General features: G+C 36.4%; 1 protein-coding gene across 11 annotated transcripts in view; it reads right to left on the reverse strand.

Moving 5' to 3' along the window:
- FRYL (FRY like transcription coactivator) overlaps nt 1–19,103 on the reverse strand; it is a 170,309-nt gene that overhangs the window by 69,144 nt on the left and 82,062 nt on the right. For 9 of the 11 annotated variants that reach the window (XM_071807478.1, XM_071807476.1, XM_071807474.1 and 6 more), the window contains 9 exons: nt 13,932–14,071; nt 13,383–13,479; nt 10,971–11,050; nt 10,383–10,463; nt 9,746–9,914; nt 8,669–8,761; nt 6,103–6,201; nt 4,539–4,640; nt 1,680–1,724 (listed from right to left, as the gene is read on the reverse strand). In XM_071807478.1, coding sequence (XP_071663579.1) covers nt 1,680–1,724; nt 4,539–4,640; nt 6,103–6,201; nt 8,669–8,761; nt 9,746–9,914; nt 10,383–10,463; nt 10,971–11,050; nt 13,383–13,479; nt 13,932–14,071 — 906 coding nt within the window. The remainder of the gene's footprint in view (nt 1–1,679; nt 1,725–4,538; nt 4,641–6,102; nt 6,202–8,668; nt 8,762–9,745; nt 9,915–10,382; nt 10,464–10,970; nt 11,051–13,382; nt 13,480–13,931; nt 14,072–19,103) is intronic. The other 2 variants (XM_065837612.2, XM_065837611.2) reach the window with 1 other exon arrangement.

Here is a 19,103-nt window from a genome sequence, read left to right on the forward strand (position 1 = left end):
TAACTAGTCTCATATTTTGTGGCCTCTTCCAAAAGCCAGAGTGTCAGACAAGTTTGTCCTCGCAGGGCAAGCGGAGTGCAGTTTCACAAAGGATGTCAGTGGATCTGTGACCACACTGTTGGAACAGAGATGGGCTCATCCTCTGCCACCTCACTGCTCCCTCTGCATTGACTCCAGCAGTAACAAAGTCCAGCTCACACCAGCAAGCTGATCCAAATAATTTCACGGCCATATCTGCGCAAAAGACTATACAAAGGAGAGTAACTTGGACGGCTTTAACATGGGTGGGTTGGGACTCTCGATTTTTGCAGCAGGTTACTTTAAGAAAAGATAAAAGCCTATCACAAAGCCACAGAGGTAAAAGTGGTACTTCACAGACAAATACAACACATGACTGTTTAGCAGAATATCAGAGGGACCATCTTAACGCAGTCTATGTCAGTGATAACACTGTCCTACACCCCCCACAAAGGGGAGCTTCATTTACAAGTCCAGAAGAAAAGCAAAAATTTACACCTAATAAAAAAATGGTAAAAGTAGCAGATATTTTACAATGTGTTAACAACATTTCATCTGTTAGAGGGTTTATCATCCAGTATAGCTACTTCTGGTGAGTTTCGACCGAGTTAGCTTCTTCTTTATCAATAAAATATTTTGTTTAAAAAAAGTATGTATAAGGAGGCATTCACCTTTAAAAAGGACTGCAAAATAAATACAGCAGTACATCCAATTTCTTAAGCATTGAAAATTTTCATTATATCTTCCTATAACTAGGTACTAAACAAATATGCTAGAACAAAACGGCTTTTGGGGTCTAATTCATGGCACACTTCCTGTACACTTGGTATTAATACGTTCCTTTTTAGCTGATGCCTGTCAGATTTTAAAGCATTCTATCTGGGTTCTTTTCAAACACAGTCTTCTTTAGAATCCTAAAACTTTTAACATAAATTACATCAGCAGACTATTGAATAAGCTGTCAAGAACTGTATCTCTGTTACAAAACCAAAACCGTAAGGGCAAATCTACAGTGGTCTTACATGACACATTAAGATAAGTCAATGAAACATATCTCAATAAAGAAACAAAACAGCATTTTTTCCATGTTAGTCAAATGTAGTCACTTACTGATTCAAGTACTTTTTGTTAAACTTTTCTTCTGTTCTGAACTAAAACAATTTCTACTTTTTAAAACCTGCAAAACCAACAGTGTAAAAGTCTTTCAAGTTAGTGTACTGCAAGTTGTTATAGTAAATTCAGTTTCACATTTTTTCATTGTGAAAATGTTTTCAAGCTTGCTCACATGCAAGGCACTTTTTGAGATGAATTAACAGAAACCCATACATCTGAATAGGTATTTTACGTAATTCCAGTGGAAAAATGCATTGCTGTTCGGGGAAACCAGATGTGATATTAATACTTAATCTCACAAAGCCACATTTTCAAACCCATGGAAAAAGTGATGCTATATCATTTTCTGATCTTTCTCCTTTACTCCTTGGCAAGAAAAAAAAAATCTTTGAAACATCAGCTATTCTTAGTCCTGTTGCTTCTTAACAGTACAAACAACAATTTTACAAAGAAAGCACAAAATACAACAATAAACATAGATATCAAAACAAAGCATTTACATGAGACAAAGCAACGCTTCATTGAGTTATAACAACATATTAACTCACCTGCAGTGTTTCTATTTGTTTTCTGATACTGTTGTTAGATGGCATCTAAATAAAGCAATGTGAGACAGCAAAACATAACAAACATGAGAATGGGAGGCACATGCATGTTAGATGAAAAAAAGCACAAAACCAACAGATAGCTGTCTAGTAAGGACTCTATTCAGTAGAAATACAGGGTTTGCTATAGTGGCAGAAAACATCCCTCCAGCTTTCAAGGTTTTGCGGTAAGAGACACTACAATTAAACTGTGAAAAAAAGTTATTCTTTTCCACCCAACAGTGGTGCAGAATGATAGACACTTCCCTCTCCCATTTCAGCAGCTTTCTTAAATGTTCCTTCCTCTCCCCCGAAGAGGTGGTACGGATACCATGACAACTCAGCTTCATCCAAGAATCTATCAGCTTTCCTACAAACCGGCTAGAATTAGTCTATCTAAATACTAGTCAAAAAAGTAAGCAAAACATTTTACAATACTAACCCAGTGTTACTGTTTGCTGAACGAACTCAGAATTTTGCCCACTACAGTGTGTAAAGAAATGCCCTGCTGGGCTCAATGCTGAAGCAGCATCCCAAGCGCTTTGTGGGACAAGTCCAACTAGATGTATAGCAAAAAACACCCTTTGGCACATTCCCGGTCCACAATGACTGTCATAACTCACTTATCTGCTCTTTGCATCAGTCCAGACCCCTGCACTTCCTCCCTCCAGCAAGGCTAGGAAGTTTTCCTGTACAATAACCATGTTTTGAGGATAACTAAAGGCAGTGTGCACTGAAGCCCAGTACAAAGACTTTACAAGGGCAATAAATATTGCTAGAACTGGATAAGGATTCACAGCATTCTCAGGAGCATTATCAAGTACAATGCAGCACCAAAATACTGCAGGGTGAGGCAGGGTATGAACACACTGTACATCAAGTACTGTGGAGCAACTGCGAAGATGTGAGCATTCACACCATGGCAAATGAGCAATTGCTTATTTCTGTCACCAAAGTGTGACCAGATGGTGTTCATTGCTAGGTAAGAGTTTGCACTGGGCAGTCACCAGGGAATAAAGTGAGCAGCACGAATCTATGACCTATGTTACCTCTTGACAACTTGCTAACGGGCCTGTGCTCCTCATACAATGTGCCTGTGACAGAGTCTAAGTGTTGTCGTTATTTCAATTGTTAATTTCTTAATTTTAACTAGTACAGCAGGGATAGATAAACCTTTTCAGTACTCTGACTAGTAACTCTCCCAGTAACTCTCAAAATTATTTCACTCAATAACAAAGACACTAGAGACAAAGGATTTGGAATCCTTATTGCATTTTACATACTTAAGGAACTGCAAATAAAATAACTTTAGTCATTAGGAAATCACAAAATAAAATGGGGAAAGGGAAATCTAAAAGACTAACTGCTGTGAAATTCAGATTTATAAATTAATGAATTACTTATTACAGAGTGCATGCATTTAATTAGCTTCAGAAACAAAGAGGCACATTAATTCATAAGACACATGAGGACAGTGGAGATGTATTTTTCAAGACGAAACTCAACAAAGTTTCTGAACAAGGTAGGCATCCAAAAAAACAATAGTATTTGGTGGTCCAAATTAAACCAAGCCATAAAATATCCCAGAGAACTCACTGATGGCACAGCATCATAACACTCTAAATTCTGAATTGCAGAAATTCCTATTTAGAATTTCTGCTGAATAGAGCCTTACAGTAAATGTGTTAAGCTGTTAGTGGTTAACAAAACTAAGTAAAATACAAAATGCATGCTCAGCAACTACAAGTTAAACTCACTGGCATTTATAGTTTTAATACATCCATTATCAGCAATGGACATCATGCCAGAAAAATGCAACTCCTAGATTGTAAGGATTTTTTAAAAAGCTTTAAAAACAAAAGCAAAAGCAGCCTCCATAAGCAAAATAAATGACAAAACAAAAATCAAGGCAAATATTGCAAAAGAACTGCAATGTTAGATGAAAAATATACAAAAACCCAACAAGCAACAGAAAAGTGTGAAAGATGTCATGAAAACAAAATGACCCTTAAAAAACAGTCCAAGCAGCTAAACCTGTTTCCTTTTGACTTCATGCTGCTTTATGTATTTTACTAATAAGCTTTGGAATTGTCACTCATACCTAACGAGAATTAATATTGTGAAGGTGGATGAAAGAATTTATTAAAATTATCAAAATCAACACATTAGGCAAAATCATGAACTATGTTAATCAAAATTAAGGAAAGAACATGTATCACATTTAATGCTACAAGGAAGTCACTAAAACAAATCCCTAATTTCTAAGCATCTTGATCTCTTCATCAATCATCTCATGTTTACAACGCTGTCCTGAAGCAAAGAGTCAAAGGGACACTGTAATTTTTACTTGGAAAATATGTATCACAGGCTGTAGACAGAATATCTTTTCTGGAACCCCAATTCATTCTCTGTTCTTTCAATAAGTGAACAACACAAAGAAATTTTGCACTTACAATACATTCCACATGGAGGAGTAGAGAAGCCATGGATTTTCTCACATGTAATTTGCACATGAAGAATTACAGTTTGTACTTTCTCTGGCATAAATAGTGTTTATTAGCAGATACTTCTGCAGATTTTACTCAATAAAACTGATGGTCCCCAAGGCAGCGACATCTATTTCCAGCATTACATAGCATCACAAAAACTTACTAAGTTTAATACTAATGAAGACTTGAGACACTTAATTTAAAAAAACCCAAAATCACAGTGTCCTTTTAAACAGCCAAATATTCATTGTTTGTTCGGCATGAGAATGCCGAGAACGTACTAGAATAAATGCTATTGATTTGCAAGAGTTCCTGAATTGAAAAGGAGTCTTACCTTTAGATGTGACAAACAGTTCTGCAGGAAAACGTGCCAGTTATTTAAAAAAAACTGTTTCTGACTGACACACAACAGGCAGGTGATCAATGGGTACAAAGCCTATGAGCAGGGGGGAAAAAGAATTTATGAGATTGCTCTTTGCAGACCTCCCAAGTCCTGTACATTAAGAATGAGACACACGGTTGGTTCTCGCCTCTGTCTCTCCCTTGCCCAGCACCAGACCAGGCATCATGTCCTGAGTGTGCTGGGAGAGCTCGGGCTGTCAGACCAGGACAGTGGGACCGTGGGGAAGCTCAGCCCCCAGCAAGGCCTGACCTCCAAGAAAGACTGTGAGCAGATCTCACCCTTAGTAGAATATTTGCCCTTTCCCTGCAACCACATGATTCAGTTCATGGGGTTCTACGTGCTTGGAGAGGGAACTGCCTCTAAGAAGAATATTCAGGAAAAACATCATCAACTCAATAAAAAACCCAGGCAGACTTTAGGCTGTCAGAAATGTTACTTCTCCTAAAGTTCTACTTTAAGTAGGGAATGAAGCATAATCTAATAAAGTCTGTGATTATGCAGACCAGTGCAACTTTGCTTTGTTTTAGTAACGTGTGATTTGTTTAAACACTTAATACTTTAAGAGAATACACAACGATGATTCATACCAAATCTGACTGCAGATTATTTTGTTATGTATCAAAATTTAAGAATGAGGATGAACAGGTAAATTGTAATCTTGATGTAACAATTTTTCTGGCTTCATAAATTAAATGACACTGTAAATACTAACATCAACTATTTTATGTTATTCTTACATAGGAAGTTTAACCATGTACAATGACATATGCCTTATATGCTCAGAATATCAGAACATAAAGCTCATCCCTAAGATAAGATAAATCATTCTAAATTCACTTCCATTTACTGAATATGCCAATTGTAATGCAAAATTTAGCTCTACATTTCCAGCAAAATGAAGTGAATGAACTTGAAATATGGCTGCCACAGTCATCAAGAATTTCCAAATACTGCATTAATAATTAAACCCTTGCTAAGATGCAGTTTTAGGGGAAAATATTTGGGGGATGGGGGGGCGGGGATAAGCCACAGATATCCAAAAGAGATAATAAAAAGATGTTGGAAAAACAAGGGGTATGAGGAGAGGAGGAAACAGGCAGAGCAGGACTATTAACAGGCTCATATTTTGCTGGAAAAGTCTTGATACTTGTATTTTTTCATTAAACATAATTTAAATACACAGACTCCCTGAATCAAGTTCTCTGTAGAAAACACATTAGGTTAAATTATTCTGTGCTAAAATCCACTAAAATAATCAAAACCAAGCACTGATTTCAATACAGTCTCACAAGTGAGAGAACAGAGTACGTATCTTCCACAAAGAAACAAATCAAAATTAGAGCAAATGCACATACACAGTGTGAATTTAATTACACTTGAACTGTGAAGTTAATATTTAAATTAATAGATGTGTTAGCTATTCCTTATATAATGTACTAGCTTAAGAAGTCTAAGATGAGCAAAATGGAGAAGTTGAAATATTTCTTTAAAATACCAGTGAATGCTTCTTTCTTGAACTCAATTCAAAGGTAGTCTGATAAAGCATCTCCACAAAATTTTTCAAACATGGCACATTCACTTCATTTTTAACAGCCTATTAAAGAAAATACATACATAAATGGGTTTAAATACTTATACAGAAGGCAATTTGAATACACATTAAGTTGTCCATGAATTCAAGAACATTCAAAAGTTAAATCTCCATTAGATAAATATTGGAGTGTATTTATCTGAAATATAAACAGAAGCATAAGAACCTATGTCATACACTATAACCATGCAGTTTAAAAAAAGAAGAAACAAACACCCACAAAAAACAAAACAAAACACTAAAAACCTCAGTGTTTTAAGAATGTGGCCTGTATTCCATACTTAAAGAACAAAAATTATTTGCCCGCAACTAATGAATAAAAACTACACTGAAGCTCTTTAAAAGCGTAATTTCATATATTTAAATAAATAATAACCAAAACTTTCTCATTGTTCCCCTCTACAATGCTCCCTTTTTCTTCTATGTCCTCCAGTTCTGAAAAATGAAAACTTATGAAATGATACAGAGGATCACCAGTCAACCAGCCATGTAAGTGATCTTTGTTCAGCTTTCAGAATCACTGAAACAGGTGCATGGAGCCCTACACCTCTTTTACCCACTTCGTCCTTGCATATAAAATAGCATTCCTACCACAAACCAGGCAGCCACCTTCATCGAAACCCCTGCAAGTCTCTCAGGCTTCTCTCTAGATACCTGTGATGATCCTTTTAAACATTATTCTCAACCTACTGTGTTTATGTTTTATTTATCAAACTGGGGGGTGGGGTGCTGGAAGGGGGGTTGGCTTTTTTAGAAGAGATCTTCTATACTCATAATTTCCCTATAACATAAGGTAATTTTTTGTTAGTTTTTATTATTCAAAGTTATTAAGAGATATGTCATGTCCATCTTGCTACAAACACTGAGAACATTCATGATGCGAAGTATAAAAAAATGGTGTTTAGTATCTCTGTAACATGTACAAATCCTAAAAGAATGAACTGAGAAGGTACTTATGTTTTAAATCACTTCCAAAATTATTTATCTTTTGCTATTCTTAAGCTAGAAGTTGATCAGCACCCTGCTAGCTCCACATGAGAAATTAGTCAGTTGTTGCCAGCACTGCACTGTTGCTTTGGGATATAACCTTGGACTAACAGATCAGCCATAACGTCCCCACTGTAAAATATGCTGTCATCTGTCACACCTGCAGGGTCCAAATCAGCTCATATTTTAAAAAATGCCTGAATGACTAAGCAAGAGAATGACAGTAAAGAAGTCACAATGCCAAAACGTACTAGCCAACTTGCTTAAGCAAGTTTCTTTGCCAAGATACAGAAAAATATAGATTCAGTTCCTTCATCTACCTCACCAAGACACAGAAAAATCTAGATTCAGTTCCTTCATCTACTTCAAAAGGATTCAAACTTGCATCTCACATCTTCCAAGAGAATGACTAACCCTCTCAACTGCATCTCAATCTGGGATGGGGTTCTCTACTTCTATTTAAGCAGTTCTACTTGTATGAAACGATCAGCAACTCTGAGTCATAAGGGAAGATGAAGCCTCCCTCACTAACCGTTTAAAGCGCTGATTCCGGCCAAGCTTGTGGGAAGTGATCCACAGAACAGCACACACGCTCCGCACCTCTGGTGTGCCTGCCTCCGTGGTTACCACCAGGTAGTCCCCACTCCCAAATACTGCTTCTGCCTCAGTATTGTACCTGCAGATTTCACTATATTTAAATTATTCTTTTGCTAACTAATGTTCACATTTGCCTAAATGCTAAGTACTTTCACTATGCACCCCCACTCTGATTGCCGAGCAGCTACGGAGTTCAAAACAACAAACGTGTTCACTTTTTAACAGGACATGTAATTATTCTCTGGAAGAACCTAAGTATGACCAGGTAAGATCAAGACTTCAGTCAATAAACAGCTACTACTAACACCACCTCTCTGTGGTCATGCCTTAAGAAGAAAGATTGTTTCCTTTCTAATATTAAAAACAAACAAACAAACAACAACAAAAAACCACAACCAAACAAGGTTGAGACCATTTCCCCACAGCTCAGGGTGAGGCAAACCATTTGACTGACAATGCAGAGTTCAGAGATTTCTCTTCCTTTTCCTGTGAACTTGTTTAGTCAGCATCCCCACCTGGCTAGTCTTTGTAGATCCTTTTCTACAAACTGGGATCTACACACCCCAGTTCTCCACATAGAGCAAGATGTGCCCCTATAATCAGTTGTCACATGAAGCCATACCCTGACACTTCTCGGAACAATGTGCTGAGCACACTGTACCCTACCTCACCTTTGCTAATACAACTCTAATTTTAGGCAACAACCACAGCAAGTGTGTGCATCTTACTACGATGAAACATTCTGAGCTTGTGGTAAAAAGTCAGCGTGAGGTCTGCAGAGCTGCTGCAGCTTCGCATTGGCCTGTTGATGAAGCTTTACACAAGCCAGCAAAGAGAGTCTAACGGAAAGTGAGGGGAATAGCAGGGGGGGAAGAAAAATACTTACAGCAGCCACAGGAATGAGGATTTCCACAAACAAACCGGCAAGTGCATGTTTTATATCTTTATCTTTTACTTCCAGGAAGTATTGAGCACATTCCTTAGTAAGAAAGCATTAGAAAAATATTTAGAAAAAAGAAGGCAAGTGTCACTATGCCACAAAAACCACTAGCAGTATCACATCAATTGCAGTTTGAATTTAAAACATGCAGTGTTTAGTTAGTCATACATTCCTTGACAATATCAACTTTACAAAACATCAGAAACTTTAAAACCTGTTTCGCCAGCAACTAGAAAGAAATTGAAAGGAGAACATTTGTAACACCAGACAGCTATTTACTTTCTGCTCTCTACTGAAATTATTAGAAAATCACATTTTATTTTTATATAGTCACTTTCGTTATCAAGATGACTTCAATGCAGAGAAAATTTTACAGAGAAATAATCCATCCATACACATGTACGCATACTCCACTATAATAAACTGACCACTCTGGACACAATCTAAAGCACCTACGTGTACACTATTTAATTAAGGATTGAGATCAATGTCAATGGCTGTTAAACAGCTCTAATAAAATTTAGGACTAAGTTGCAAGGACTTCAGTTCCTGTGGAATAGGTGAGTTATCAAGTAAGGCAGTTTTTAATCCACAACCAAGAGAAGCAATGAAAGAGATTTTAAGTCTCTCTGAAAATAAACTGAAGTTTGTTGTTTTGTTTTGTTTTGTTTTTTTAAATGTTTATTGGCATCTCAGTTGTTAAAAAAAAATACTTTTTTTCTTTAACGCATTGCTTTCATAAAGAAAGAAAATTATTTGATTGCTACTCATTTTCATTTAGTCTCTAATATATTCATATATGTTTGCCACACTACTGAGACAATTGAGAATGGGTTCTCATTATGCTAGGTACTTACAAACTGCACAGAAACAAATGATTCATACCTCTGAGAACTTACTAAACAGGAAAGCATGAAGAACAACATACAGGTAGAGTGAGCAGTTGCTCACAGCATCATTGTAGCTTCATGACTTAAACAATCAAAATCATGTTCATTCCAGTTTTCTGTAATATTCATTTACCTGCATGAACTGAAATGATGCTTCAAAATCCTCCACGGGATACATCTTTACTCGAAAAAACTTCATTCCCATAATCAAACTGATGATACTTTGTACTACATGAGGACTCTGTTCTTTTTGTCGCAGTTCCTTTAATTCAGTGACAAACTTCTTCCTAACAGCTTGAAATCTGAACAAGGAATATAGATTGCAATTACGTGCATTCTTAGTTACTTTTATGTGATGTCTATAATTCTGAACTGATTTCTTTAGTCTGTTAATGATAACAGCACCTACAGTAAAATAAACACAATCAAGATGAACCCTGTTACTTGAAATCTAGGCATTTAAGAGTGCCCATGATAATAAGCACATTAGAATATGCTAACTTAACAACCACTGACTGATACCAGGCCTCCTTTCCCTGCACCTACTAGTTGACAACAAAGCAATTCAGTACTGCACTAAAGATTTTTTCTTGATTTGTTCAAATTTATTGTACTGGAACACAAGATGGTCATGCCAGATTACACCTGGCTATGCTTCACACTTAAAAGATTAGTTACTGGGGTCAGTAATAAATGCTACTATATTAAATAGCCTTTAAGTCTAGAGTCATTTTTCTCCAAATCCAAGAAGAGTCTGAGATGGAACTTACTTTGACTGAGCAAGAACTCCTGTCACTTCTGCGTATAAATCTGCAATAATATGCACATTCCCAGTGTTGGTTCCTGAATACCTATAGAGGAAAAAAAAAAAGGTGGGAGGGAAGTTGAGGAGTGGTGGAAGATGGGAAAAAAGGTGCTAAATACAACTTTGTTTTTCTAAAACCCCAGTGCGTTCTCAGTTACAAAGAAAAAGTCCATTTCATAGCAAGGTGGATTAAAACCATAAAAACAATGACAGTCAACCATAAAATGCATAAATGACATCTAAAGTGAGGTAGTTTCATTGAGCAGATACAGGGGACATTCTGCATAGAAGTTTACTATAGTTCGCAAAACTCGTACTTTCCTTACACTGGCTGGTCATGAAAATCACTCTGTATATTCTAAGCAAAATAAACTCAGCATTATATTGAACACAGCTGTGTTCTTTCAAGATATGTTTTCAGTTTAAAGATATCAACCAGTGTTAATTTGCAGTATTATCACATATATTACATGTGAGGCAAAGGAGAATGATCACAACAATCAAGTATATTCTGGTAATACACAGTATATTTTAAAGCACACGTGCAACTTACCCTTCCTTATGTTTAAAGTGCTTAAAAGCCAAGTTTAGAACTTCATGTACTAAAGGATCTGGCACTGGATGAACAGGTATCTGAAATGCAAGTATTGTTTATATGTACGTAACTATGCTTTTATATATACATGTATATATGAAGTAAATAAACAGTACAGATGCCCTGTAGAAATCTCTCCCACTACCGTGAAAGGATACATCCTTTGTTGGCATACAATATCAAGTCTTTCTGCCATATATGAACATTTACACAACATGTATTGATGTTCTCTTAAATTATTTCGTGTACTGGCTTTTAGGGATTAAATTAATAATAAAATAAAAACCAGTAATGTAAGCACTATTAATTTGTCATCAAAATTAGGTTAACTATGCATCTTTTCACACTTTCTACCTTGTGTGGGGTTACTATTACACATTTATCCTCAAAATGAAATTAATCTCGATATAAATGAAGACAAAACCAAATAATAAGAATGGAGAAGTTATTATCATCTCCATTTTAGACTTTCTGCAGATGAAAGCAGCCAAAACATGTAAGAATCTTTCTAGCAATAAGTAACAATTTGGTGAGAAACCAAAACCAAGCATTGATTAGAAGGCCCTTTTTTACTGAGTTTCTCTTTGACATGATCACTTTTCTCAGGTTTAAAAGAGCACATTTTTTAAAAAATCAGATGTATTGAATAGAAAAAGCACTATATATAACTATGAAGTCACAATATCTTTAACATTTCAAAGCAATTCAGGCAGGGACTAGGATAACCCTACTAAACATTACTGCTTAAGAGTGCTTAAGACTGTCACCAAAATATATTAGAAGAAAAGATTACCGCCTCGTCTACAGAAAACAAAGCACTCACTGCTTGATAATTTCATACTCTTCTGCATCAAAAAGCTATTTGTCCAAGAATGTCCAGTTACTGGAAATGGCTATTTACATGCATATTCATACAATGAGTAATATGTAGTCATTTAAGCAAGAGATTTTTGTTCCTACATTGGTCACATCTGTCACCCTCTCTCCGGTTGCTCTGTGCATATTACAGAAAGGGCTGGATCATACCCTTTGCACCCTCTAAAGCCAGTTTCTAAGAATCAAACAACGATAGGGCTCCCAGGAAAATGGTTGTAATGTGAATGTAAATACATCTATTGATCAAAAGCCATCCTTTCTGCGCTGTGTTTGCCTAACTGAAGATTCACAATTACAGGCAGAACACACCAACTCTCCTTTAGACAACTTTTAATGTTAAATTGATGAAAGGGTTCTCTCAAGTGGTGCATTTATGTTTAGTGGCCCACTGCAGGTCTCTAGCAGAAGAAAATATCTTTATTAGAAAAATACCTTTTTTGTCTGGAGTGACGGTGAGAGGCTCCCCAAGCATTATAGGAGTCATCTCTTCAAGACCAAAACTTTGGCACCTCTCTTGATATCCAAGTCACTGACAACATGTATTCTACTCAGCAGAAAAGCTAGTACCAGTTCAAAATACCGAAGCTACCAATGCAACCCTGCAACCCTAAACAGCCTTTTCCAGCTCCCTTTTTCTTTTGTACTGATAAAAAATTTAGGCAGGGAGACACCATGAACTAAAGAGTTTCTGTAAAACACTAACACATAAGAGTTCGATTGATTTAATACTGTTCTCTGCATCTCTGTGCATGCAGTACACAAATATCACTTTGGATGATTGGTTAGTGTCTCAAAGGACAGGCAACTCTTCACAACATGCCATACACAACCACATAAACATAAATCTCCTACAAATTATTTGCAAACTAAACCACAGACCTTACTGTACTTAGTACAGAAAGCCACTTAATTTTCCTGTACCTATGCATAAAAGACATTAACTACTTACGCACCTTAAACATGAAATTTGCTCATTTGCTTTGTTTCAAACCCTTTCTTACAGTAACTCTTTTCCTCTCTCAAAAAATGAGAGAAAAAAAATGCTGCTACTTGAAGCCAAACTCTACCATCTTGCAAATTTGATATTAACAGAAATTGTCCCTGACATCATCTAGCACTGAACTATAAGGGCAAGAAAAATTACATACCCTTTCTCATTTTTTTGAAAAGTGACATTTAAATCTTGTCATTCAATGATTTCATGTCCTATTTCAAAAAAAATTTAAGCAGACAAAAGGTACTGAACATAAATAAAATGTTATTTTTTACAGTTTTACTTCTTGCAGTACATCAGTAGCTTTGAATTAGCATATCCAAAACATGAAATAAGATAATGCAGGCAGGTAAAGAGAAGACAGGAGAGGCCAAAGGCTTTACGCAACTGAGAATGTAACTACAGTCTTGCATACACGCTCCAGTTTTCAATTAAAAAATGACCAAAACTGACATTAAAAACAAAGATCAAAAGAAGTTTGTCAAAGCAAAAGAGCTTACCTGTTTTAGAACCTCTATTAAAACTAAACAAAAAATGAAATCTACAGCTAAGTCCCTCCTTTCAAGTAGATAATCTCTTTCACGTTGTTGGTCATCCCTAAAAAAAGAAATCAAGAACACATGTATCATATACAAAATTGAACACAAATATTGCAGAGAAAGGGAACACGTGACATTCATGCAATCGTTGTTGCACACGTATATAAAATGGATGGTTAGAAAGACTTTGGGCTTTGGTCAATCACTGACATCGTTGTCCTCTCCTGAAAGGAGCTGCCAACAACCAAAACAATTCAAAAATGGGACAAACTAGATTGGAATTATTAGTCTCCACCTTCCTTCTGTATATCAACTCTAAAATCATCAAGTCACTTTATGTGTACCACTTATGCAAGTTAAATATACTACACCTCACAGAAGCCCATGCTCTTTCTACAAAGATTTAGGTAATAACAGATCCAAATACAAAGTACTTGTCAAAAAAGTACAAAGCACACCATTTCTTACAAGAGCACACAAAAACCAGACTTTTGCAAGGAAAACTCTTACCCCTTCGATTTTGTGCTAGACCGAGGTCTATATTCATAAGATTCATCTTCTGTTCCATTCTGACGCCTGTACCAGTCAAACAAGGTGCGTAATAAGGAGGGGAGACAGTGCTCTGCTACTGAGCTCATAGAGCTTATCAACTGGAAAAAAAAAAAAAAAAAGAAAAATAGTTTAGCATGATAATCTACAAATCCTAGACTTATAATAATTCTTTCAGATTGGTATTAACATTAAAAACTGTGTATCATATAATTTTACAGAGTGGCAACTTTATGTATCATTTTCATCCACGACAATTACTGTAAATATGACGCTCTAAGTCAATTATTATGACAAATTTAAGTAGACAAAGTGTTTCAAAGTTCACAGGGATCAACAGAATCCTATTTTTTTTTTTTACAGATAATCCATATAAAACAATTAAGAAAACAGCAGAGACTTTAGAATGTCCCTGAATGCTACCATATGTATCTTTTAAGTATATATACCTTTACATTACAAACAACAGATAAGAGATAACCCTCCTACGCCTTCCAAAACATGCTTCTTTGGTTATTATACAAATCAAAATAAGAGGTTTTTATATATTCTACTCTACTTTTAATACATTTGACCATCTAGATTTCAAGCTTTATTTATTTTCAGCATAACTCCCTTATCTACTGTCCTCTTTCAGAAAACCCACATGAGCCATAAACTTATCTGTGAAACAGTGGCAACAGAAACCATTATAGAACAAAGACCTTAACCTGGTATGAAACTTAAATTCCTGAGGCTTCCTTTAACTCATCAGTGCCCAGGCCTGGAGAGGAGAAGAATGACTGGAGAAAGACAGCACAAAGCAGCTATAAACTCCCTGCAGGGAGCAAACCCACCCCCAGAACACTGGCTGGAAAAGGAGTTACCACATTGCTCACTGGTGCCATGTATTAATTACCTCTTGCATCTTTCAAATAAGAGGTTTGAATAGAAGTCATCCTCAGTATTCTGGAGAAGCCAGATAAGACTCAAGCCATTATTTCTTTGTCCTCATTTGAAGCATCCTGGTTTTTCAGGTTTGGGAAAGGGATGGGGCAGGTAAACCACATGGAAACCTCAGGAGGACCTTTCAACCATCTGAATACTTTACTCAGCTTGTTAATCAGTCAGTTACTCAAGACACAAGAATTAGAAGTAGCTTTACCCTCTGAAAAATCTCTCAATCATGTAAACGAGTGGAGAAACTTCCTCAAAATAAGTAAAACCACATTCTGTAAATTCACAAAAATTTAAAATTAATCCCAATGTATCAACAATCTATATATATTCTAAATCTGAACAGGAACTAGGTTTCATTAATAACTTTTGACTAGAATAATGAGATTACTTTTTCCTTATTGTCTGTCAACTGAACACTCACTAACAATGGACTCTGAGGAAAAACCAGGCATGTTTGCTGCATGAAGGGCACGCAGGATGAGCGAACTGCACAAAAAGAGGAAGGCAGTTATTGCAGGCAACACAAAACCGCAAAAGTCTTTTTAAGACAGAAAAGAAACAGAAGCTAGAAATACTCTGTAGGCCTGCTATAATGTCTTGCATCTCAAAACAAAGGCTAAATTTTAAGAATACTTTCATTCTTATACTAACATACATTTAAGTCTTTATGACTTGCCTTGGAAACCAAACATGTTGTAAACCTGTTCCTTGCGCACCGATAGCCATACAAAGTAAATACCCTCTCAACCAACCAACATACATCAGACTTCTGAAAGTGGACACTAAAAACCAGATTAATTTTACCACTGTAAAATTACACTGTGATCAGAAATGAAGCAGCAAGAGATGAAAAGGAAGATGTACAAATTAAGATGTTGCTCAAGAGAATTTTCTGACATGGCAGAGGTCTGACAAACTTCCTTGGAAAAACAACCAAACAAACAAACAAACAAGGCAAAAACTTGTGAAGAGGGAGAGGAGAAGAGGAAAGAAAACCTATGAGGAAATTTGAGATGCTTATGGACTACTATTAAAGCTATCATCCTTCAATAAGAGGAAGCATCAGAGGACCAGTCTGTATTGATAACACTTCAAAACCTCTTCACTGAGATTTCATGTGCAAGAAATGGCTGTTGCTTCCATCAGCTTGGGGTACTCAGACATCTCCGCTGACGTCACCCCAGTCACAAGCAGAAATCACAAGCTAAAAGCACTACTGTATTTGGGGGGAAGAAAATGAAAGATTCGGAAAGCAGAAAGAACGAAGCCTCATCAGTTACTAAACTGAAGGTATTAGACTCAGTACCAAATCATCAATGTAAATGACAATCCTTAAAATGAAAGCTAAAGCTAAACTTGATAAAGAAGGGATCTATCACCAAGTAGAGCAATCCAAAATGTGTGTTGCCTTCAGAATTTTGCCTGCCAATTCCCATACCCCAGATAACACTGGAGAAATACATTGATTTCCCTTTCTCTGAAAATAATGATATATCCAATACGTACCCACACAACAGGACAGGAAAAGATTAGGTGAACAACTAAGTTACCCTATGCTGGCAATGTAACATGACTTCACAAAGCACCTCTCCTCTGTCCTCCTTCTGAACTGATGTGTTTATCAGTAGAAGAAAAATAAGGAAACTGCATTTTAATCTTTACCAAACCTTTTCCTTAGTTTTTCCTGCAAGCTTACACAGTACATAAATACTGCTACCATTCTCAAACATTCCAGAGGTTAGGTAATTTACATCAACTTCCACAGAAACAAGCTGTATCACATGCATTGAAAAATTCGTCATTGATTAAGTTCTAAACTCAGAAACTACTGGCATTATAAAGCATTTTCCTCTTGAAATGAATTGTCAGTTTTATATTTGTTAATTTCCTAACAAGTTTTGAATCCTTAACATTCTAATGAAAAGACATTGGAATGATTGGGAAGATTATATCTTTGCTCATATTACAGGGCTGCTAAACAGAACATGAGCTATATGTTTATTCTTTTTATTTAATTACCATACTGTTTGGATACCAAATGCAACCCCTCTTATTTTAGCATTAAATTATGCCTAGGTTGAAGGCAGCAATCCAGACAAAGAGAGATCCTGTAATGCCCAAGAGGACAGGCAGGGCTAGACTGGGCATCATGACATATTCTCACATTGCTCACAATGAAACAGCAAAGTCTGCTCCAGTTTTAAAGGCCAAAACACATTGTCAATTGCTGCACTTATTGTACTCAACAGCACATTGAGAGATAAAAAGAGAGAGATACAAAATTACAGGAAGAGGCCAGAGACCAAATCCCAGCTACAGGCAAAATCCTGATCCTGAAAACATCGCTCAGGTTGTGCCTAATCGCAAACAGCCTGAAGTGGCCTGAACCCCAGAGACACATCTGCTTTCAGCAAAGTCACCAAGATGGCCTCTGTGCGCTCATAAAGTTTTGGTGTCTTATGACAAGAGTAGGAAATTGCCAAGTATGATTCCTAAAACAAACAAAAGAAGAAAACTACAAGCTATTTCAGTTTCAAGCTGTACAAGCAAAAATATTTTAAGAAATGCCATATATGCTCTATAAAAAAATTCCCTTCTGGTAGCTTCTTGAAGCACTGGGAATGATAAAGGGAAAGCATTGCTACTAAAATGCTACATTTTTAATAGTTTAGAAGTGTATCAACATAAAAATTTCCTTATAATTTTCCAAAGTTTCATCTCTTTTAGCTAAATTTACATTTTTGTTCAAATTAAAACCCCAATGACAAACAAAAGAATTGTACTATTTGAAAATTAAATACTATGGGTTTTGCACACTCTGATCTAATAGCAACCCTCTTGGACTAGTTATGCTTCCAACAGAAATAACTTATCATCCCATTAAACAGCTATTTTACTTTCTCACGACAGGGACAGGCAACACTACACACCGTTCTCTTCCATCCCTCTTCCTCATCACTTACTAAGCTGAGAGAACAAGTGTTAACTAGATACCATCTTACTACCAGAACTCCTCCTGTGTTTCAACTGTGCTCTTCATATTCACAAAGTACAGCTAAAGCCACTTTTTAGACTCAAATTCCTAACTCTCTAAAGATCTCCAGGTGAACAAGGTTGGCCCAGTAACAGCACCAGCTTCTCTGCTGTGTCACTGAGTGCTGCAGCTCTGCATCTGGATCCTACTCTCTCCCAGACCCCAATAATCTCTTTTTACTCTGCCGTCTCCTGCCCTGATGGACAATTGATCTTAACACGGGTTTCATACACCCAGCAATGAACCAAGAGAAACCATCTGAACTCCTTTTGCCAAACGATGTTCAAAATTCCAGATCAAAACTGACAATCCCTGTCAGCACAAGGCAGCCATTCTGCTCTGACTCTCTGAAGCACTTTTTCAGTACCACTAAAATTCAGATCTCAATGAGCTCCAAGCAGATTACAAATATCAAAGGAACAAAATAAGAATTCACGCACACATATATATACACGCTATCAGAGCTAAGTGTTTTTAAAGTACTACGTTTTCAGGAAAACTAGTTTATTTCTATATTACAAGATTTCAAAATTTAAATGCTTTACCTCTTGTTTTTCTAAACACAGCACATTTTTAGAACCTGTATCTAGTTTAATACATGACTCCCAGTGATTTGCAAAAAAAACATGTTTAACTGAGGAAAAATGTCAGAGTAGGAGGAGGGGCAGAGTTAGCAGAAAAATCAGTAATATTACAGATTTACAGATTTCCTTAGATCAATCCCAATCATGTATATTATTTAGCTTTTGATCAGTTTTGAAACAAAATACTGTAGCTACCAAAGTCTTTATGTCATATCCCACCACACCCATTTTCCTTCTTATGAGTAAACTTTAGTTTAGGAGATAATGGCCTTACAGCAGGTTAGATGAGAAAAGATTAAAAGGCTATTTAAGGTTTTGGTAGCAGCTTTGGTTTTGTTTTTCCTTGTTTCTTTTTCGGGAGGAGGTGCACAGATGTCTATTGATTGAAAAGCAGGGGCAGGTCCACAGATTTCACTGCAATGTCTCATACCTATATCTGAGGAGTAATGGAAAGCATAAAGCAAAACTCCTATTACAGAAGGTATGGACAGAACACCAATCTTTGTACAGTAAGATGCTATTCAATAATAGCAAAGAACAGGCAATTAATGGAGATTGATCTGAATTCTGCCTGTC

The sequence above is a fragment of the Patagioenas fasciata genome, chromosome 4 (genome assembly GCF_037038585.1).
Source record: "Patagioenas fasciata isolate bPatFas1 chromosome 4, bPatFas1.hap1, whole genome shotgun sequence".
NCBI lineage: Eukaryota > Metazoa > Chordata > Aves > Columbiformes > Columbidae > Patagioenas > Patagioenas fasciata.